The 24164-nt window shown below is 43.7% G+C and overlaps 1 protein-coding gene across 1 annotated transcript; it reads left to right on the top strand.

The window, feature by feature from the left end:
* On the top strand, positions 1 to 23904 carry LOC126278167 (uncharacterized). Its single transcript, XM_049978062.1, has 4 exons — positions 1 to 108; positions 17475 to 17561; positions 18493 to 18551; positions 23683 to 23904. The coding sequence occupies exons 1-4, from the start codon at positions 63 to 65 to the stop codon at positions 23803 to 23805; spliced, it is 315 nt and encodes a 104-aa protein (XP_049834019.1). The 5' UTR covers positions 1 to 62; the 3' UTR covers positions 23806 to 23904.
* The last annotated feature ends 260 nt before the right edge of the window (positions 23905 to 24164 follow it).

The raw sequence follows: 24164 nt of genomic DNA, 5'->3' as shown, positions 1-24164 counted from the left end.
GTACTCGTACATAAAGGGTAACGTTGGCGATACCCGTTCCTGACTTGTGACTATCAGTCGCCATGCAGAAGGCTCTCATCGCTGTCGTCGTGATCGCCGCCTTTGTCGGTAAGCGAGTAGTTCCAACAGCACGTAGTAACGTTTTGTGTGAGGTGAACCCACCTCCCTTTACGCTAGAGTTGTACACGCATCCTTGTTCTTTAAATGTGAGGAAAAAAGTCAAGAATGATAAATTATCCTTAACTAAATATCGATTGCGTGATGAAGTAGGAATCAACTATATGAATGATAAACACTTCAGTTAATTTTTTTCTCCATTACATTAATTTCCGTTCACGCTTGACGAGCAGCAACCCTTTTTGCGGATACTCTGCGTGATTTCATCTCTAGAGTTGTCTGTTCCTCGGTTTTTACTTTCTGTCGAAACAGACATTACTGTGACACGAGTTTTGCCCTTTCCTCATTTGGGATAAAAGAAAAAAAATCTGTCTGTGGCACCATAGGGCAAATCGTAAAATAAGGAGGCGGCTAAAAGGAGAATGAGAGAAGGATCACTTAAAGTTATGCGAAACGAAGATAACACACACATCGTTATTTAGGAAAGCAGGCTGGAAAAATAGATTACTAATCAGTTACTTCAGCATTATCGGACAGGGAACCGTCTGGATTTAAGTGGAACAAATACGAGGGCTGTCCAGAAAGTAAGTTACGATTAATCGCGAAATGAAAATCACAGTGAAAATCAGAAATGTTTAATTTGTAACAGTTAGCTACACCTTTCAGCTTCTTCTCTACGTAGTCGCCGTTCTGACTCAGACATTCGCCGTAGCGTTGTACCAACTCTCCAATACCCTCATCATAGAAGGCAGCAGCCAGTCCTTTCCACCAATTCTCTACGCTGGCCTAAAGCTCGTTGTCTGTGCCAAAATGTTGCATTCATAGCCAACGGTCCGTTTGAGCAGAGATGAAAGTCAGTGGCAGACAATTACGGGCTGTATTGTGGGTAAACAAACATTTCCAATTGAAACGATGCAGGAACATCTTCATTGCCCCTGGAGAATGAGGCTGAGAATTGTCTTGAAGAAGAAACCGCACGACAGTTATGTAATGTTGGTTGCATAGCTTCAGGGGAAAATTCTCACTAGGCCCTCGTACTTGGCGGGAGACACTATTTTCTATAACATCTTTACGCGCTCACTAAGAGCTCAGGAATGAAAAGAGCGACAAATTCTACCTAGAGTCATACTAGAGACACTGCCCAACACATCTTTGCAAAGCTTTATCGGATTTTCATGGTCGTTTATTGCCCAAGTCGGTTATTGGTGATGTGACTGTGAAGCAGAAGCTCGAAGGAACAGCCACAGCTGAAGCAAGAGCAAGCAGTCCTTGTATACTGATCGACAGCAACAGTCGAGGACTGCAGAGGACGACTGTAAAAAATCACATGGTATCAGCGGGAGGAATAATTCGTGAGCTCCAAAGTGCTACCGGCTTTGAAGCCAGCGTAGGGAATTAAAAAGAATGGGGTAGAACGGTCAAGCAGCTCTTTATAACTCACACATGTCTGATGGTTCAAAATGCTCTGAGCACTACGGGACTTAACATATGAGGTCATCAGTCCCCTAGGACTTAGAACTACTTAAACCTAACTAACCTAAGGACGTCACACACATCCATGCCCGAGGCAGGATTCGAACCTGCGACTGTAGCAGCAGCGCGGTTCCGGACTGAAGCGCCTAGAACCACTCGGCCACAAGGGCCGGCTGCACATGTCTGCAGTCGATGATAAACAACATTTGAGGTGGTGTAAGGAACGACGTCACTGTACAGCTGATGACAGGAAAGGAGCGATTAGGAGTGAAGAATCACGCTACACAATATAAAAATCCGAAGGGAGGATTTGGGCCTCGCAAATCCTCTAGAACTTAGCCAGCCACCATGCGTTGTGCAACGTTGAAGTCCAGAGTAGGTGGTGTTATGTAATCGGGGTGTATTTCGTGGTTAGATTGTGGTCCACATATTGCGCTTCGGAAAACGGTAAAAGCGGAAGGACATAGGAACATTTTACAGCATATAAGAATACATATATACAGTATATATTTCTCGACCTCCGCTATCGGGTGGAGAAATGTAGGGTCCCCCTGAATAGGTCAGGCGTGCACTACACGCCGGAAGCGGCTACGAGGGTAGCGGAGTACGTGTGGAGTGCACATGGGGTTTTTTTAGGTTAGAGAATTCCCTCCCTAGGCCCGACAAGACGCCTCCTGAGACGCGGCAAGGCAGGAGTAGGCAAAATGCAACAAGGAATAACAATATTAATGTGCTAATAGTAAACTGCAGAAGCGTCTATAGAAAGGTCCCAGAACTGCTCTCATTAATAAACGGTCACAACGCCCATATAGTACTAGGAACAGAAAGTTGGCTGAAACCAGACGTAAACAGTAATGAAATCCTGAACTCTGATTGGAATGTATACCGCAGAGATAGGCTGGACAGTGAAGGGGGAGGCGTGTTTATAGCGATAAGAAGTGCAATAGTATCGAAGGAAATTGACGGAGATTCGAATTGTGAAATGATTTGGGTGAAGGTGACGGTTAAAGCAGGCTCAGACATGGTAATTGGATGTCTCTATAGGCCCCCGGGCTCAGCAGCTGTTGTGGCTCAGCACCTGAAGAATAATTTGGAAAATATTTCGAGTAGATTTCCCCACCATGTTATAGTTCTGGGTGGAGATTTTAATTTGCCGGATATAGACTGGGAGACTCAAACGTTCATAACGGGTGGCAGGGACAAAGAATCCAGTGAAAAATTTTTAAGTGCTTTATCTGAAAACTACCTTGAGCAGTTAAACAGAAAACCGACTCGTGGCGATAATATATTAGACCTTCCGGTGACAAACAGACCCGAACTATTTGAATCAGTTAATGCAGAACAGGGAATCAGCGATCATAAAGCGGTTACTGCGTCGATGATTTCAGCCGTAAATAGAAATATTAAAAAAGGTAGGAAGATTTTTCTGTTTAGCAAAAGTGACAAAAAGCAGATTACAGAGTACCTGACGGCTCAACACAAAAGTTTTGTCTCAAGTGCAGATAGTGTTGAGGATCAGTGGACAAAGTTCAAAACCATGGTACAATATGCGTTAGATGAGTATGTGCCAAGCAAGATCGTAAGAGATGGAAAAGAGCCACCGTGGTACAACAACCGAGTTAGAAAACTGCTGCGGAAGCAAAGGGAACTTCACAGCAAACATAAACATAGCCAAAGCCTTGCAGACAAACAAAAATTACGCGAAGCGAAATGTAGTGTGAGGAGGGCTATGCGAGAGGCTTTCAATGAATTCGAAAGTAACGTTCTATGTACTGACTTGGCAGAAAATCCTAAGAAATTTTGGTCCTATGTCAAAGCGGTAGGTGGATGAAAACAAAATGTCCAGACACTCTGTGACCAAAATGGTACTGAAACAGAGGATGACAGACTAAAGGCCGAATTACTAAATGTCTTCTTCCAAAGCTGTTTCACAGAGGAAGACTGCACTGTGCTTCCTTCTCTAGATTGTCGCACAGTTGACAAAATGGTAGATATCGAAGTAGACGACAGAGGGATAGAGAAACAATTAAAATCGCTCAAAAGAGGAAAGGCCGCTGGTCCTGATGGGATACCAGTTCGATTTTACACAGAGTACGCGAAGGAACTTGCCCCCCTTCTTGCAGCGGTGTACCGTAGGTCTCTAGAAGAGCGAAGCGTTCCAAAGGATAGGAAAAGGGCACAGGTCATCCCCGTTCTCAAGAAGGGACGTCGAACAGATGTGCAGAACTATAGACCTATATCTCTAACGTCGATCAGTTGTAGAATTTTGGAACACGTATTATGTTCGAGTATAATGTCTTTTCTGGAGACTAGAAATCTACTCTGTAGGAATCAGCATGGGTTTCGAAAAAGACGATCGTGTGAAACCCAGCTCGCGCTATTCGTCCACGAGACTCAGAGGGCCTTAGACACGGGTTCACAGGTAGATGCCGTGTTTCTTGACTTCCGCAAGGCGTTTGACACAGTTCCCCATAGTCGTTCAATGAACAAAGTAAGAGCATACGGACTATCAGATCAATTGTGTGATTGGATTGAGGAGTTCCTAGATAACAGAACGCAGCACGTCATTCTCAATGGAGAGAAGTCTTCCGAAGTAAGAGTGATTTCAGGTGTGCCGCAGGGGAGTGTCATAGGACCGTTGCTATTCACAATATACATAAATGACCTGGTGGATGACATCGGAAGTTCACTGAGGCTTTTTGCAGATGATGCTGTGGTGTATCGAGAGGTGGCAACAATGGAAAATTGTACTGAAATGCAGGAGGATCTGCAGCGAATTGACGCATGGTGCACGGAATGGCAATTGAATCTCAATGTAGCGAAGTGTAATGTGATGCGAATACATAGAAAGATAGGTCCCTTATCATTTAGCTACAAAATAGCAGGTCAGCAACTGGAAGCAGTTAATTCCATAAATTATCTGGGAGTACGCATTAGGAGTGATTTAAAATGGAATGATCATATAAAGTTGATCGTCGGTAAAGCAGATGCCAGACTGAGATTCATTGGAAGAATCCTAAGGAAATGCAATCCGACAACAAAGGAAGTAGGTTACAGTACGCTTGTTCGCCCAATGCTTGAATACTGCTCAGCAGTGTGGGATCCGCACCAGGTAGGGTTGATAGAAGAGATAGAGAAGATCCAACGGAGAGCAGCGCGCTTCGTTACAGGATCATTTAGTAATTGCGAAAGTGTTACGGAGATGATAGATAAACTCCAGTGGAAGACTCTGCAGGAGAGACGCTCAGTAGCTCGGTACGGGCTTTTGTTGAAGTTTCGAGAACATACCTTCACCGAAGAGTCAAGCAGTATATTGCTCCCTCCTACGTATATCTCGCGAAGAGACCATGAGGATAAAATCAGAGAGATTAGAGCCCACACAGAAGCATACCGACAGTCCTTCTTTCCACGTACAATACGAGACTGGAATAGAAGGGAGAACCGATAGAGGTACTCAGGGTACCCTCCGCCACACACCGTCAGGTGGCTTGCGGAGTACGGATGTAGATGTAGATGTAGATGTAGATATATAAGAATGTCAGATGGACGGATCCTCAAAGATACAGACCAATATCCTTAACATCGGTTTGCTGCAGGATTCTCGAACATATTCTCAGTTCCAATATAATGAATTTCCTTGAGACACAGAAGTTGCTGTCCAAGTATCAGCACTGCTTTAGAAAGCATCGCTGCTGCGAAACGCAACTCGCCCTTTTTTCACATATCTTGCGAACCATGGATGAAGGGTATCAGACGGATGCCATGTCATATTCCTTGACTTTCGGAAAGCGTTTGACTCGGTGCCCCACTGCAGACTACTAACTAAGGTACGAGCATTTGGGATTGGTTCCCAAATGTGTGAGTGTCTCGAAGACTTCTTAAGTAATAGAACCCTGTACGTTGTCCTCGATGGTGAGTGTTCATCGGAGGTGACGGTATCATCTGGAGTGTCCCAGGGAAGTGTGGTAGGTTCGCTGTTGTTTTCTATCTACATAAATGATCTTTTGGATAGGGTGGATAGCAAAGTGCGGCTATTTGCTGATGATGCTGTGGTGTACGGGAAGGTGTCGTCGTTGAGAGACTGTAGGAAGATACAAGATGACTTGGACAGTATTTGTGACTGGTGTAAAGAATGGTAGCTAACTCTCAATATAGATAAATGTAAATTAATGTAGATGAATAGGGAAAAGAATCCCGTAATGTTTGAATACTCCATTAGTAGTGTAGCGCTTGACACAGTGACGTCGATTAAATATTTGGGCGTAACATTGCAGAGCCATATGAAGTGGGACAATCATATAATGGAAGTTGTGGGGAAGGCGGATAGTCGTCTTCGGTTCATTGGTAGAATTTTGGGAAGATGTGATTCATCTGTAAAGGAGACCGCTTATAAAACACTAATACGACCTATTATTGAGTACTGCATGAGTGTTTGGGATCCCTATCATTTCGGATTGAGGGAGGACATAGAAGCAATTCAGAGGCGGGTTGCTAGATTTGTTACTGGTAGGTTTGATCATCACGCGAGTGTTACGGTAATGCTTCAGGAACTCGGGTGGGAGCCTCTGAAGGAAAGGAGACATTCTTTTCGTGAATCGCTATTGAGGAAATTTAGAGAAACAGCATTTGAGGCTGACTGCAGTACAGTTTTACTGCCGCCAGCTTTTTTTTTGCTGAAAGACCACAAAGATAAGATAAGAGAGATTAGAGCTCGTACAGAGGCATATACGCAGTCATTTTTCCCTCGTTGTGTTTGGGAGTGGAACAGGGAGAGAAGATGCTAGTTGTGGTACGAGGTACCCTCCGCCACGCACCGTATGGTGGACTACGGAGTATGTATGTAGACGTAGATGTAGATGGTCCACATATTGCGATTTGGAAAACGCTGAAAGCTGAAGGATATAGCAACATTTTACAGCACGTGTGCTGCGTAAAGTAGACAAACAGTTCAAAGACGATGATTGTTTGTATCTGGTCTGGTAACTGAGCACAGATAAAGGGAGACCGAAGTTTTAAATATCGTATTTAAGGAATGGTTCACGCAGGAGAAACAAACATACCATCGCACAGTATTCCGTATGGAGGACATATTAACATTGCCCATTGTAACATTACAGGACATACTGGGACATATTGAAGTATTCGATACTGTAGACTTTTAGGGGATGTCGATACAGATATGCAAAATGTAAAGGGAAACTTTGGTGATGTTTAAATATTGTACTGTGTCAATATTAGGACATTTCGCACAGAAAGAACAAAAATAGAATTAATGTAAATATATATTATGGTTAGTAACCTATTTTCATTCAATTTTGTAATTATATTTCATTTTGTAAAAGAAAGACTCACTGTTTGCTGTAGCTCTGATTAATTGTATAAATTATCAGTTTTGAGCTAAATTATTTCGTATAATATGGACAAGATACTTTTAAAAACTCACCAGCTAAAGAGAAAGTCTGTGAATGATCGTTTAATGCACACTTCTGGAACTTTCTATGGAGAAATTCTATATTATGATCGCAAAAATACGAAAACTTGTGAAAACTGTTTCATAACCTAATTTCGAAAGACGATTTGTATCAAGAAATATTGCTAAAAAGATTTATTTACGTTTTGAAACACGATTTAAATCATTTTACATATAAATAGTTGTTCTAAATCACTCAAGAAATATCCAGAATCAAATGTCAAGATATTTCTGGAAACATCGGTACAAATCTGGTGAAGGTTATCCAGAAGCTGTTAGAAAAATGTTATAAAATCTATTTGGAAATTATGCATGTAAGAATTTATATATACTGATCCTTTTACTTACTTTAATCTGTACTAAAGTTCTGTAATGTCTAATTTAGTTTTGGGTCGTGAATTGCTATCGTATTGTAAACAAAACATTGTCAAAGACTCTCATTGTTTGGAAAGATATTAATACACCTAGGAGTGGTCAGTTGCCAGTTCGGATATGCAGTGCGGTTAGCTCGGAGAGTCAGTTGTTGAGTCTGTGAAGTCTGTCAGTTCGGTTTGTAAATAAACATCTGTAATGAAGAATTACTTGTTGTCGTCAATATGAACTCAAGACCTTTTGCACGAAGCAGACACCTCCTAATGCAACGTTTTAATTTGGTGTTGAGGAGCTGAAATGTTATACCATGAAATCGTAGCGTTTTCGTTTTACATGTTGGTATTTCGGTTGCTGTGGGTTTGTTTATCGGTTCTCATTTTTTTATTTGTAGTTCACTGCTGCTATTCGAGTTTACACATTGTCTTTTTTCATTTAGAGGTAGTGAATGGAGCTGCGGGAGCTAGAAAATGGAGTGCCAAGTGGAGAAGTCGGAACATTTCCGACATTTGGAGTTCAGTACAGTGGTGGCACCAGCAGAGGCAGTTAGAAACATTTCCGCCGTGTAGAGGGTACCATCATTCGGCACGACTCGGCAAAAACCTAGTTTTCTCGTTTGAGGAAAAGCGTTTTGGCATTAGTGACTCTCCACGTTCAGTAAGACCTTCGGTGGTTGATGAAGATCGTGTAAACACTTTAATCCTCGTCAGTGTACTCGTGAAATGGCAAATTTATGAACTGTGGTCATTCCATCGTCCGACGTTTGCATGCGATGGGGAATGTTCGAAACTCTGGTGTAGAGATATTACATGCTCTAAGGCAAAATTACACAAATCAGCGGGCGGCAAAATGTGCATCTCTGCTTGCTTGTCATCAATTTGCTCATGAAGAACACCTACCGTTCCTATCCTGTATTGTTACTGGTGACTAGAACTGATTTCTTTACGCTGACAAAAGGAAATGAAAGGAATGTTTCAGCCCAAAAAATGAGCAACTTGCCGTACAAAGACATCCGCAAAAGATAATGTCATGCATCCGGCGGAGCAGGTACGGTGTCATGTACTACGAATTACTTTTCCGACGGGTGACCATCACTGCTGGCATTCATTGTCAACAACTGAGACGTCTTGTAGACGCAGTCCAAGAACAACGCTTAGAACACTGCGTGAAGTGATGCTACTCCACGATAAGGCCCGCCCGCATTCTGCCTCCTTTTTATTGCAAGGATGATGAAAGAATGGGTCTAACAACATTCAGCACGTACCGACCGCTGGTTAGCGTCACCTCCAGGAACACCAAAGGTGAACGACAGTTGTAGCTTATCGCAACCCAGACTACACTACTGGCCATTGCAACTGCTACACCAAGAAGAAATGCAGAAGAAAAACGGGTATTCATTGAACAAATATATTATACTTGAAATGTCAAGTGATTACATTTTCACGCAATTTAGGTGCATAGATCCTGAGAAGTCAGTACCCAGAACAACCAACTCTGGCCGTAGTAACGGCCTTGATACGCCTGGTCATTGAGTCAAACAGTGCGTGTACAGGTTCAAAACGATACCACAGTTCATCAAGAGTAGTGACTGGCGTATTTCGAGCCGGTTGCTCGGCCACCATTGACCCGACGTTTTCAATTGGTGAGAGATCTGGAGAATGTGCTGGCCAGGGAAGCAGTCAAACATTTTCTGTATCCAGAAAGGCCTGTACAGGTCCTGCAACATGCGGTCGTGCATTATCCTGTTGAAATGTACAGTTTCGCAGGGTTTGAATGAATGGTAGAGCCACTGGTCGTAACACATCTGAACTGAAACGTCCACTGTTCAAAGTGCCGTTAATCCGAACAAGAGGTGACCGAGAAGTGTAAACCTGTACCATCACGCCGGGTGATACGCCAGTATGGGTCGATGACGAATACACGCTTCCAATCTGCGTTCACCGCGATGTCGCCAAACACGAATGCGACCATCATGATGCTATAAACATAACCTGCATTCATCCGAAAAAATGACGTTTTGCCATTCGTGCACCCAGGTTCGTCGTTGAGTACACCATTGCAGGCGCTCCTGTCTGTGATGGAGCGTCAAGGATAACCGCAGCCATCATCTCCGAGCTGATAGTCCATGCTGCTGCAAACGTCGTCGAACTGTTCGTGCAGATGGTTGTTGTCTTGCAGTCCCCATCTGTTGACTCAGGGATCGAGACATGGCTGTACGATCCGTTACAGCCATGCGGATAAGATGCCTGTCATCTCGACTGCTGGTGATACGAGGCAGTTGGGATCCAGCACGGCGTTCCGTATTACCCTCCTGAACCGATTCCATATTCTGCTAACAGTCATTGGATCTCGACCAACGCGATCAGCAATGTCGCGATATGATAAACCGCAATCGTTACAGGCTACAAGCCGACCTTTATCAAAGTCGGAAACGTGATGGTACGCATTTCTCGTCCTTACACGAGGCATCACAACAACGTTTCACCAGGCAACCCCGGTCAACTGCTGTTTGTGTATGAGAAATCGGTTGGAAACTTTCCTCATGTCAGCACGTTGCAGGTGTCGCCACCGGCACCAACCCTGTGTTAATGCTCTGAAAAGCTAATCATTTGCATATCACAGCCTCTTCTTCCTGCCGGTTACATTTCGCGTCTGTAGCACATCATCTTCGTGGTGTAGCAATTTTAACGGCCAGTAGTGTGTAAGGCCTGTGGTGGGACCAGTGTTTTTGGACGTACGAACTCTACGAAACAGCGCTCACCAGGTCTACGTCAACATCCAAACGACCATCACTTGAGTGCAGGCAGAATCTTCTTTCAACACAGAGGACCACGGCTCTCCGTTCCATCTTCCAAGTGATCCTCTGACGGTGTGCCCCTAGTCCCAATTTTTGTCTGCACGTGTGGCTCACCAGCCCTCTTATCTGTGCTTTAGTAGCTTTACGATCTGCCACTGCTGCCCTTACGATACGACGATTCTGGCGGGTGTCTAAGCAATGAAGTCTAGAACCTCTTCTAAGGGCGTGAGAATGTCCACGTGACCACTGATACCACCGTCGTCGCACAAATGACGCAGCACGTCTAATTTGTGTAGCAATTCTCCGAAAGGACCATCCGACCACTCTGAAGGCCGCAATTTGACGCCTTTCAAACTCGATCAGTTGGCTATAGGAAGCGGTTGCCTACTTGCTTCACACGTTTCCACCGCACTGAGCCTTCTGGCCGCGAGAATTCCCTGTTAAAGCGCAGACACAGATTAAGCTCTTGTAGCTATGCCACTGCACTATCTGTTGCCAGAAGACTTTCGTTCCATTATCAGTACATCTGCCGTCACCCAGATGGCATCTGCTGTCATCGGAGGAAAGTCAACAACATCTTTCCAGGTGCGCTAACTTTCTTCCCGCAGTCTATAGTAGAGCGGATAACTAATGACGAGGTGCATCGAAGAGAAACGCAGCTCGACTAAAACGTGGGATAAGTCAATAGGACACATACTGAAGCGTCAGAGAATATTTAATATGGTAATGGAGGGTAGTGTTGGGTGTTTAAAATTGTAGCCAGAGACCTGGTCGTGGATAGATCAGGCTGACCTTAAATGAAGATGAAGCGACTGATACACTAGCTCAGAGAGGTGTTTCAAACCAGTTGGTTCAAATGGCTCTGAGCACTATGGGACTAAACATCTGAGGTCATCAGTCCCCTAGAACTTAGAACTACTTAAATCTAACTAACCTAAGGACATCACACACATCCATGACTGAGGCAGGATTCGAACCTGCGACCGTAGCGGTCACGCGGTTCCAGACTTGACGCGCCTAGAACCGCACGGCCACACCGGCCGGCTGTTTCAAACCAGTCTTCGGAATGAAGACTACAGCAGTATTTGTTAACGGAGAGCAGAGCACAAAAACATTACACGTAATTTTACTTTCGAGAACTGGGAGCACATTAAGTCAGGCACTTCATCAATATTTAATGTACAAATTGAAAGTTTTTTTTAAATTAGTATGTGTCTACTTTTCTGGAAGTTAAAATTGATTTGTTTAATTTTGTAATAAATTCGTATATACATATCGAAATTTGTTTTATTTTGTAGTACATTTCGTATATATAAAATTATACGAAATTTATTACGAAATTAAACAAATTAATTTTAAGGTAAAAAAGTATACACATACTAATTTACAAAGTTTTAATTTATACATTAAATATTAATGAAGTGCCTGACTAAACGTGATACAGACTAATGTTAAAGAGAGGACGGGAAAATGTTGTGTGATTGATTAACAAACGGAAAAAAAGAAAACATAACTGGGAGAAGATGGCAACATTAGCTTATTGATTCACAGCAAGAAATTGGATGTATTTGTTAATTTTTTAGGATAATGTTATTGGGTGTGCTGAAGGAACTGATTCGTTTTTTTTTTTCGTAAAGACTGGAGGTCACTGAACTGTGCCCCGTGTGTAGTGCAGCTTGTTGAAGAGGCAGACAACAACAACAACAGAGAATGACTTTACGAATGTTTCTGTTTTATGGGTGTACATAGCTGGGATTCTGCGAGAGAATAAGTAATTCGAGACAAAATTTTTATGAAGGTAGGTTGGTTTGTTCAGTATTTCAACACACCATATTATTCCCCACTCTTTTGGCTACAAAACTCTATTTTTCAACATAATTTCTGTTCAATGTGACGGCCTTACGCCACCTTACTGAGAGGGCCTGTATGCCCACTTGGTACTACTCTATTGGTCGACGTCAGAGCCAACGTCTTTTTGAGTCAATAATCTCCCTATTATCCGCGTACTGCTTATATCGCAGTGCATCCTTCATCGGGCCAAACAGAAGTCGGGATGCGCGAGATCAGCGCTGTAGAGTGGATGAGGGAGAACAGTCCAATGAGGCTTTGTGAGGTCCTCTCGCGTGCGTAGACTTACGTGAGGCTTTGCGTTGTCATGGAGAAGTTTGCTTGCGTTTTCTTGGCCATGAATACGCCCGTTACAACACTGCAGGAGTCGCAGGTGCATGCGGCCGGGCGGCACGCGAACTTGTTGCGATGCTGACAGACGCCTCGCCCAACGACTCGCCGTTCTTTTGTTCACTTCCACACCTCCATAGACAATCTGCAAGCGCGTAAGAATAGCTGCGGTGCTCCGGTTTTCTACCAAAAGAAACTCACACCCTACAGACACCATTTTGAAGGCTACGTATAGCGCTGCCATCTATTGGGACTTCATGAAACTATAGGGTTTTAAGCAGGAGTATTTCACGATGTCCTCGCATTTTTACAATCGATATTGGCCGAGAAAGAAAATGTGTTGCATTACTTACTGAATGCCACTCGTACATTATTGCTTGACCTATGACGCGCGAACATATTTTTCCACCTCTCTAACTTAATACTTGGTTCTTACATTACGTATCGTTTTGATGTAGCCATTGGTCAGATGATTGTTAAGATGCTGTAACTATTAGCCTCCTTGTTGAAGGCGTACATTACATTCACAAAAATATCAGTTTCACGGGAGGGGGGCGATGACCTGTTACGCCACGTTCAATCAAATCCCGGATGTGTTCAATCGAGTTCAGATCTGGCGAGTTGGGGGCCAGCACATCAATTGGAACTCGCCACTGTGTTCCTCGAACCACTCCATTACACTCCTGGCCTTATGAGAAGATGCATTATCTTTTTGAAAAATGCCATTACCGTCGGGAAACACCATCGCCATGGAGGGGTGTACGTGGTCTGCAACCAGAGTACGATACTCTTTGGCCATCACGGTGCCTTGAGCGAGCTCCACTGGACCTACGGATGCCCACGTGAATATTAATCATAGCATAATGGACTCACCGCCAGCTTGTCTCCGTCAAACAGTACAGGTGTCAAGGAGTTGTTTCCCTGGAAGATGACGGATTCGCGTCCTCCCATCGACATGATGAAGAAGATAGCGGGATTCGTCATACCATGCAATGCTATACCACCACGGTCCACCCTTGATCAAACTCAGATAGATCGCGCCTTCTCCATTCTACACACGGGCAGCACTCTCACTGATACTACATGCACCGTGTGTGTGTCTGGCTAGCGGTCATTCCTCGCCAGGTGACGCTGCTACCACGTGGACGGGTTTATATCGATAGTAGTTCGGTGGTCACAATGTTCTAGCTGATCAATCAATGTTTCCAGCAAGGCTTTTCACCACAGACCACACGCTGCTCTCTGGTTCTCAGGTACCTTTTAATTCACAATCACATTATATAAATATTTTAACTGCCTCGGCAATATACCAATTTTGATGGTATGAAATGCACTGCTGATGTTCAATAGTATGAACACTGTGCCCGCGTAGCTATGCGCACTTAATTCAGCTCATCAGTAACTTAAAAAATGGTTCAAATGGCTCTGAGCACTATGGGACTTAACTTCTGAGGTCATCAGTCCCCTAGAACTTAGAACTACTTAAACCTAACTAACCTAAGGACATCACATGCATCCATGCCCGAGGCAGGATTCGAACCTGCAACCGTAGCGGTGGCGCGGTTCCAGACTGTAGCGCCTAGAACCGCTCGGCCACAACGGCTGGCTCAGTTACCGCAATTTGCGCAGATTTTGTTCTATGGTTTTTACGATAACCGCACTCATCTTTAAGATAAGTGCTGAATTTGCGTAAAACGAAATGATCGTATGCCATTTTTGGGCGGGTGACCTACTCTGGGGTTGTTCGGCCGCCTAGAGCAAGACTTTTTATTTGACGCCACTTCGGTGAGTTACGTGTCAATGATGGTAAAGTGATGGTTAGGACAACACAGCACCAAGTCCCTGAGGGGATAAAATCTCCGATCTGACAGGAGATCGAACACAGGTCTCCTGCATAAAAATCAGCGGCGCTGGCAGCTCATCTACGCAGGCCGAATAATTTGGGCACAGCAGGTGATCGGTTTATGACTAGATGATTGAGGGTTATCGATTTTTATGAATATGACGGACTATACTCCTTTTTTTTACTGAAAGGGATAAGTTGTGACCTGACGAAACTACTTTTGTCCGGCCATAATTGTGGATTCTGTGATTGCTCTGGCAGAGAGGCTTATAAGACTAAAACACATGAAACATTAGTTCACTTTATTACGTAAATGCATAAAAGATTTATTTAGCCTTGACACAGTTCTCTAAAACACATGAAACATTAGTTCACTTTATTACGTAAATGAATAAAAGATTTATTTAACCTTGACACAGTTCTCTGCCACAGAATTGCTTGAAATTTACAATGGTCACTGACTGTGAAAGAATCATTTGATGCACGGATTAACAAACTGTTGTCTTGCAGTTCAAAATGCAACATTTACGAACGTGCATTTCATTAGAAATGTCGCTGTAGTATACGTACACTGACTGCTGCAGCGTAGGCCTCAAACTGGGTCGATACTATAAAAGACAACGCAAGGGCGCTACTGTACTGAGGAGGGGGGCATGTCTTTGGTCTGCCTTCCATTGGTTGTTGCGGATGGCAGCGAGCCCTCTGCGGTCTGTGTCTGTGGTATCGATTCGCGTTGCCGACTTTGGTATGGCACTGCGAACTCCGGCGATACCACAGGGTGAACCCATCCACGAGAGAAATATGAAATATGCTTATCAAGATTGCCATCAGGGACGTTCGTGAATGTGATAATGCTAATATCGTCGTTGCCCGTCTCTTCAGAAGAGATTATCATTATTGCTTTCCTTATTGTGTTTATTGTAACGTAGCTATGTGGTAATACGAGGCGTATTCGGAAAGTAAGGTCCGATTAGGCTGCGAAATGGAAGCCACTGTGAAAATCCGATGGAACTTTGCACAGATGTGTTGGGCAGTGTCTCTAGTGTACCTGTCGATCGCTTCCCGTCACCCTTTTCAGTTCAGAGCGCAAAATGATCACGTAAAAATGCCTGAAACAGGTGTCTCGAGCCAAGTATGTGGATCTGGTGAGAGATTTCGTCTGAAGCTATGCAGCCCACGTAATATAAATGTATGCGTTTCTTTCTTGAAGACGATTTTCAGCTCCATTCTGCAGCGGCAATGAAGACGCTCCGGCAGCATTTTCAGTGGGAAGTGTTTGATCACCCACAATACAGCCCTTAATTGGCTCCTTCCGTTCGTCATCTCTGCACTTATGAACAGACGCCTACGAAGATATTTTGGCATAAACAATGAAAGACAGACTATCTTAGAGAATTGGCGAAAAGCACAGTTGGCAGATTTCTGTGACGAGCCTACCGGTAAGTTTGTACAACGTCACGACAAATGTCTAAGTCGGATGTTGTTGTTTTGGGGGAAGAGACCAAACAGCGAGGTCACCGGTCTCATCGGATTAGGGAAGGACGGGGAAGGAAGTCGGCCGTGCCCTTTCAAGGGAACCATCTCGGCATTTGCCTGGAGAGGTTAAGGGAAATCACGGAAAACCTAAATCAGGATGGCCGGACGCGGAATTGAACCGTCGTCCTCCCGAATGCGAGTCCAGTGCGCTAGCCACTGCGCCAACTCGCTCGGTTCTAAGTCGGAACGGCGACTATTTAGAGAGGTAGCTGGAAGGTGTGGCTAACTGTTGCTATTTTTTTTATTTTCACCGTGGTTTTCATTTCGCTACCGATCGGACCTTATTTTCCGTATAGGCCTTGTATAAGAATTATTTAATTGCGGTCTTCTTGCAGGTGACGATTCTCCTCAGCGTGGTGGCTGACTAGAGCTGAAAAAAAAAATCATTCTCTTCATCTGATTCTGTTTTTCCTTCACCCGAGCTGCAGAACTGCGCCCATCTTGTATAGCTGAATACAATGGAACGGGAATGCCTCATTTAGGCATTGCAAACGTTTTGCCCTTCCCCGTTTCAAAGGTTCAAATGGCTATGAGCACTATGGGACTTAACATCTGAGATCATCAGCCCCCTAGAACTTAGAACTACTTAAACCTAACTAATCTAAGGACATCACACACATCCATGCCCGAGGCAGGATTCGAATCTGCGACCACAGCGGTTGCGCGGTTCCAGACTGAAGCGCCTAGAATCACTCGGCCACAACGGCCGGCTTCCCCGTTTCCACAGGTTTCTGAATTCTTCGTTGCGTTCAGTGACCGTGTTTGACTTGACATACCTGTTGTTCAATGTTTCACGTAATTCTGTATTTTGCGCTGTTCGTGTAGGAATATGTTGTTGTTGAGCATACTGAGCTTATCAACAAGTTTCTGAATTTTGATTCCATTGTTGATTCACTGATTATTTGACACCACTCGGTGACTAGAGACTTTACTTTAGAGAGAGACGGTTAACATGATTAACGTTCCTACAAGCTGTGTGACGCAATTTGAGCTCTGAGGGCTGGAAGGAATGGACCATGGATGTTGCGACGTCCAATGAGAAGTCTGGAGCTCAAGTTTTACCGATATCTCACACACTGCTTATCTCCTCTAGTGTATTTATATGTATATGAATGTGATGGTATGCAGTGAGGTGTGTGAGGTGTAATGGAAGAACGATCGTTTTGGTGAAAGTGAATAATCTTCTTCTTGTGTACAAAGTGTGTCACATTTACATCGATGTACTCGTATTACACGCGAGTGAATGTAATTTCTATAGGTATAATGTTAATGCGCTAACGTTTTGCAGCTGACGGAACTATATTCACTTAGCTGGAAGGTCATGTGATAATGGTAAGTACAGGTACGTCACCGAGTTGTCGCATCATGAACCTTTTCAATCGGACAGTGAAAACTGTACTGTCCTTTAGGTCTTTCAGACAAACTAAGTCTCTTTTTCTGTGATGTAAATTTGGAAATTTATCGTTAAGTACTTATGGGACCAAACTGCTGAGGTCATCTAACTTAAACTGATTTACGCTAAGGGCAACAGACACACTCATGCCTGAGGGAGGAGTCGAAGCTCCGACTGGGGGAGTCGCGTGAACCGTGGCAAGGCGCCTTACACCGCGCGGCTCTGTCGTGTAAGATGAATAACATATAGAATACATATATAACTCACATTTACACTATAACGTTGTATCTTTTTGCAGGAGCCAGCTCTGCAGAGGTGACATGTTCTGATGAGTGCCTAGAGCTGGCAAAACAGGGTAATTATGAACGAGACCCCTTAACGTGTGGTTTGTATATTACTCTTACATTTATCTGAACACCTGATGAGCGAAATGTTTTCAGTGAATTGCGAATAATAGCATTCTAAGTGGTTCACGATTTTTGATGGCCATAATCTTTTCACTTCTTGATCACTCATGCATTTATCATTAAGAGCATCTGAATTTGTTGATTGTTACAAAAGTATCAAAAATTTGGTGTTAGGTTTTGAAAGTGCTTTTGATTTACCTTTCTTAGAATGAAAAAGTATAAATGTTTACTTTATTTTAAGTTTCGGTTCTATTTTTGATTGATGGTTATGTAAGTCTGCACACTTGGAATACAATAGTTAATTAAAGAACACATTCACAATTACTGAAACGCAAAAAATGCCCTTGAAAGTATTCTTATAAACTGATGAGATACATATTTTGCAAAAGAGGAAAGTATTGACTCGTACGAAAGGAATACTTAAGAACTTCGGCTATCGACAGGAAAAAATTTAATGAAAATAAAATAAGTTTAATGAAAATAAAATAAGCGCAACAACATATATCTACACATGTATTCCAGTCATTTAATGTGGTCAAGAAACTTTAAAACCAATCTCCATGATGAAGTATCAACATGTTATGTACACTCACTGTCATTTTAGTGTCCGATGTTTCACTGCGTTCTGTCATTTACACTGCGATGGTAGGCAGCTTTTGGTCCCTTCGTGGGTAGTATTGTTTGTAGTAGGAATTAATAGAAACAATTTTGTATTTTAATATTTGAACATGTGGGGCATTCGGCACTAGATAGCTGGATGGAATATTTTAGACACTTCTCACTGCCATACTTGCTTTTGTTGGATTAATTATGCTTCACGTCTGAAATTACTTTTAGTATTCTTACCTACGCACCATATAACTGGCCTCAGCCAAATATCTTGTAAAACGTTTTGTTTTTCTTGGACAGGTGACATAGTTACTGAATATATGAACGCTGGCTGCGACGACCGGTGCCTGCTGTATCAGGTAAGATTAAGAAACGGACGAAATAAATGTTTCTTGATGCAATAATTTACCAACAACCGTATGTATTGTAGAAGTTGATTCAAATGGCTCTGAGCAATATGGGACTTAACATCTGTGGTCATCAGTCCCCTAGAACGTAGAACTACTTAAACCTAACTAACCTAAGGACATCATACACACCCATGCCCGAGGCAGGATTCGAACCTGCGACCGTAGCGGTCACGCCGTTCCAGACTGAAGCGCCTAGAACCGCACGGCCACACTGGCCGGCTTTTTATGAACTTCTTTTGTGCTACCAGCTTCGGCATTACATTGATGCCGTCTTGAGGCCCCACACGTCATAGTCGTAAAATCGCTATACACGGAAGGAGCCATATAACTGGATCCGTGAATCAAATCGTTATGCAACAGCTCTTAGTGGGCAGGCTGTTGATAAATTATTGCATCAAGAAATACATGCCAGCCGTTGTCCCAAATTCCATAATGGATCAACAAAGACGAAACAAATCTTTGTTGTGGAGCAGCACGAGAGTGGTAGGACTGGGTAGATTACATGCACAACGTTTTGTAATATATGTTACAAACCCCTTATAATATAAAATTCAAACTCGGAGCCCAACTGACGAATGAAATAAAAATTTAAGTTAAAAAAAGTTTCGTCACAGGTAAAGTTCTTGAACAGCAAAATAACGTATAATAATTATTACACAAAATTCACTTAACTGAATCAATCAGTCAATACAAATTCCATTCACAAAGAAACAATCGGTCAAAATAAATGTGCTCTTCGCAATATTAGCGTTTGACCTTAGAGCACAGTGTTTGAACTGTGCAGTTCAAACACCAAACGATAGAACACTGAATCGCAACACCAAGAACGAGTTGCGCGACACGAACTAAAGGTTGTAGGCGTGTTTCTACATTTGAAAGATGACGTCTGTTGAAACTACTCACCAGTTGCATAACAGCAGTGCCACTATGACGATGCAAATCAGGTTTGCTTTAAATACACGCTGCAGTGGTCGTGAGAGTTAGTTACCTTTGACATTGGACGTGGCGAACTGATGTTAGGAATGCCATTCAGGCGACAAAGACATCCTTGTTAACCCCTCACCGAATTTTAATGAGGACATGCAACAAGGCTACGAGATGTTGCTTCAGTTACACTGCAGAAAGACTTGGCAGGAATGTAGCCACTGTAAACGACTGCTGATAGAATGTTCGGCGTATGGCTCTGGGGCATCGTACTGCATCTACAGCAACAATTTGAGCAGTAGTTTTCACCACAGTGAGCAACGAACTGTTACACTATGGTGTTCACTAGGTCTGTATCATCGGCGGCGGAGGAACAGACCTCTCCGTCGTTTTTGGGGAGGACCCTCTGTTTCAGGTGTCCCACGCCGACACCGCCTTCAGGGTGTCTAACGAGCTGTTAGATCACGGAGACCCTCTTCCTGTCGGCGGAGGCAGACACGGTCGTTGGGTCTTGGGACACGGAAGTGACAGGAGGCTCTCACGACAAGCCAGTCGAAGCCAGTTCTTATTAAGTGCAAGTTCACGACCATCGTCCGCCATTATGCACAAATGTGCATCTAGGTACATTGGTATCGGCCATTGATCGCGCAACACTATACAGTATGGTCAGAAATCAGGTTCCGTGTGCTAATCGGTAATTCAAATGGTTCAAATGGCTCTAAGCACTATGGGACTTAACGTCTGATGTCATCAGTCCCCTAGACTTAGAATTACTTAAAGTAACCTAAGGACATCACACACAGCCATACTCGAGGCAGGATTCGCACCTGCGACCATAGCAGCAGCGCAGTTCCGGACTGAAGCGTCTGAGAGAATCGTATTTTGTTTCCTTAAAAACAATTTCATCTGCCCCTGTCTGGGCTGGTCTCGTCATTTCTCATGATTTTCAGTATTTCAGCTATCTCTCGGTGCACTGTGTCTTAGTTTAAGGTTTGGACTATTCAATATTTTGTCCGTAATTAGGACTACTATATTATTATTGTGTCGTAACATGAACCAAGAAGGGTCTTGCCAATTTCTTAACTTTTTTGGGGGAGCAGTAAATGTTATTCACGTGCAACAAGCTACTCTTATTTAACGTGCTGTCTTGAACCGAAAGAGTGACATCAAATTTAGTAGGTACACAAATGCACACTGAACTCACTGTGGCAACTCTGACGATGGTTGGCAGAATGAGACAAATCTCTTCACTGCTTTATTAAATAATAGTTGTGCAACCACACCGTCTAATCACTGAGCCGAGTGTTTTCAACGCAGTAGGGTCTTCAAGTACTAAGCGGTACGCAGATCCACCAAACTGAACATGACATCACAATGATAAGCTGTCACAACATCACATACGTACTACAAGGCCCACACAGGTGACTGACTCTGCTCTACTTGGACTGAAATGCACTCATAGTAAAGCTTGCTGGATCAGGTTTACGACGAGGTCGTGCACCCTCGTGACCCAGCCCTTCCATCTGGCAGTCCATGAGCGCCACCAGCGGTCCCGGCGTGTTCTCGCACTGCACGGACCTGGCTCCTCATGAGTCCCCCCAACTGAACTGGCGCACTCACACGATTCAGAAAAACAACGAAGTTGCCCTGAAGAGAGGGCAACGTTACTAAATAGCGATAACCGCCGCTGCTGCGACTAGCGGACAGGAAACGCTTGCGAAACGAGTGGCGCCAGTCAAAAGGAGAAGCAAACAACAGCAACCGTGCCAACTAAAGGATACGGTCTGGCGGAGGGCGGAGGGCGGAGGGCGGAGGGCGGAGGGCGGAAACCTACAAACAGCACCAACGCGAGCCGCAGCGCGGCTCTCTTTTTGATGGAGCATAAAACGTGATTCGTCCTAAAACGCCACCTGTCGCCTCTCAGTGTGACGTCCAGCTGTGGTATTGCCGCGCAAGTTTTAGCCCTCGTCGCCTATGAACAGCTGTCAGCATGGGTGCATGAACAATGTGCCCACTGGGAAGGCAAATATGCAGCAACGTTCATTGAATAGTCATGGAGAAGACACTGCTATTAAGCCAATGGTTCATCTGGACGGTCAGTTGCTCAACAGTTTGCACGTCTATTCGCCCATACATATCTCCAGTCCTGCCATCTATGTCCCGTGGCGTACCACAGTTGCCTCGGCGTGTCATTTGGATAGTGCAGTTTTCCCATGCACGGTGTACTTCAACCAAGGCACGAGAACAGATTGCAAACTTAGCCGTTTCTGATACGCTTCCGCTCTTAGCGAGAAAGCCAATGAGCATGACCTTCTGGCCGTCTGATAAATCACTCCGTTTCTACATTATGACAACGACTGCACTGTTTTCCGCGTCCCTCCGACGAGCTTTATATACCACCCACTCGTGCTGCCATCTGCCATCTGTGAGTGATAACTGCACGTTGGCGCCGAACACAGGCGGTGGTCACATTAATGTGACTAGACCCTGTGACAGGTATGCACAGCAACTGTCAAATCTTACAACGTACTCTCTGTCGACTTCACAAACTAGTGCGTCATTTGCAGGGGGGATGGGGGGATCCACCCCCCCCCCCCCTCTAAATTAGACCATCCCCTCCTCTGGTTTTAGTTTATGCATCCCAACCTGGGATGTTTATTTCCCGCGCACTGGAGTTAGACTTTACATATAATTTAAATTTGTGGAGTAAAGTTTACTATTAATAATATTATTATGTTTGCTTATTAATTTTGAAAAAGAGTTATGTTGTAGTTAAGCATTTCAAAACATTTAGAGGAGGAGGAGGAGATTAGTGTTTAACGTCCCGTCGACAACGAGGTCATTAGAGACGGAGCGCAAGCTCGGGTGAGGGAAGGATGGGGAAGGAAATCGGCCGTGCCCTTTCAAAGGAACCCTTCGGGAATTTGCCTGAAGCGATTTAGGGAAATCATGGAAAACCTAAATGACGATGGCCGGAGACGGGATTGAACCGTCGTCCTCCCGAATGCGAGTCCAGTGTGCTAACCACTGCGCCACCTCGCTCGGTAAAAATTTAGAACTAAATGGCAGGACAACGGAAGCCACATTTCCATAGCATGCCACAATGTTGCAAGACGTCGCCCCAGCGTAAACGAGGCTTTACAGCCAGGTCTGTATTGTATGGTGGATGTGATGTGTTGCGTAAGAAACTAAAACCTGCAATCATATCCAAACGTCGTGGAAAACTGTGAAGAGGTGTCATCCTGCACCAAGATAACGGTCACCCACATTCTGCCAAACGGACAGCCGGCGCAATAAAGGAGTTGAGATTCGAGGTGCTGGAACATCCACCAAACAGTCCAGACCTGGCTCCAAGCGATTTTCACATGTTTGGATCCTTATCGGAAGCACTACAGGGAAGAAGATTTGAAAGTGATGAAGACGTCATTGCTGCGGTGCAAAATTGGTTACAGATGCAACCGATAAACGTATTTTCTGATGAAATAAAAATACTTGTAAAACGTCGGGAAAACTGCATTGAAGTCCAGGGAGGTTACGTAGAAAAATAACGCATGTTTCAGTTTTCTGTCATCAGAATAAGTACAGTTTTTCACAAATGTGCCTTTACTTTTTGAAATAAAAATACTTGTAAAACGTCGGGAAAACTGCATTGAAGTCCAGGGAGGTTACGTAGAAAAATAACGCATGTTTCAGTTTTCTGTCATCAGAATAAGTACAGTTTTTCACAAATGTGCCTTTACTTTTTGAATTCCCCTCGTATACCTGTATGTAGATGATTTTGTAAATAAGCTTTACCTATAATGTACTTTTAAAGATACAACAAGGGATGGCTTTTCTGATAGTGCATACGCGTGAATAGTGAGTTTCGGCATTAACATCTATTTATAAATAACTGTTTAACCATTGGTAACGCCACGGTCGAAGCTAGTAACATATATAATTATACTAACCCCATAAGACATCCCCACCACTGGTAAAAGCACAAATCGCACACTGTCACAAACATATCGTAATAGCATGAATTCAAGGTGGTTTATTATCTACAATTTGTATGGTACATTAGCAGTAGTGTGATGTTAATCGTGAAATATTATGTTGGTACCAAATTTGATTGAATCAACGTAACCAAACAGTTATTTCTTCTCCTGCTCTCCAGTCTACGTCTGCTTCAACAGAGGAAGGCGGATCGACTCGCATCAACGCGCGATCCCAGTCGCGTAAATTGGCTGCACGTCATTCCAAACTTGCTGCTCTGCACCACCGCAGTATTCACCACTAAGAGGCAGAAGTGGCTTGTATGATGTTTCTATACCTTGAGTGATATCAGCACCATATACGGAAATAATCTACACAACAATTAAAGAACTTCCACAAATTACTTGTAAATTAACTATTTCCTTTCCTCACGATGTATTGATTTATGCTATTTGATTTCAGAAAAGTAATTTCACTGAAGGAGCTGCTCCTTTCACATATTTATTTACAGCCACATTAGCCGTAACAAGTACAATTTCTTCAACAGCAAAATATTGCCGCTTTGACATAAGTTCAGTCACAATGGACAGAGAACTTTTTTTCTATAACAACAACACTAGTTATCTGCTATTAGTGTACCCTTTCACTGACTGGGAAGTATAC

This window comes from Schistocerca gregaria, chromosome 6 (assembly GCF_023897955.1).
Source record: "Schistocerca gregaria isolate iqSchGreg1 chromosome 6, iqSchGreg1.2, whole genome shotgun sequence".
NCBI lineage: Eukaryota > Metazoa > Arthropoda > Insecta > Orthoptera > Acrididae > Schistocerca > Schistocerca gregaria.
This window is presented reverse-complemented; position numbering and strand designations above follow the sequence as displayed.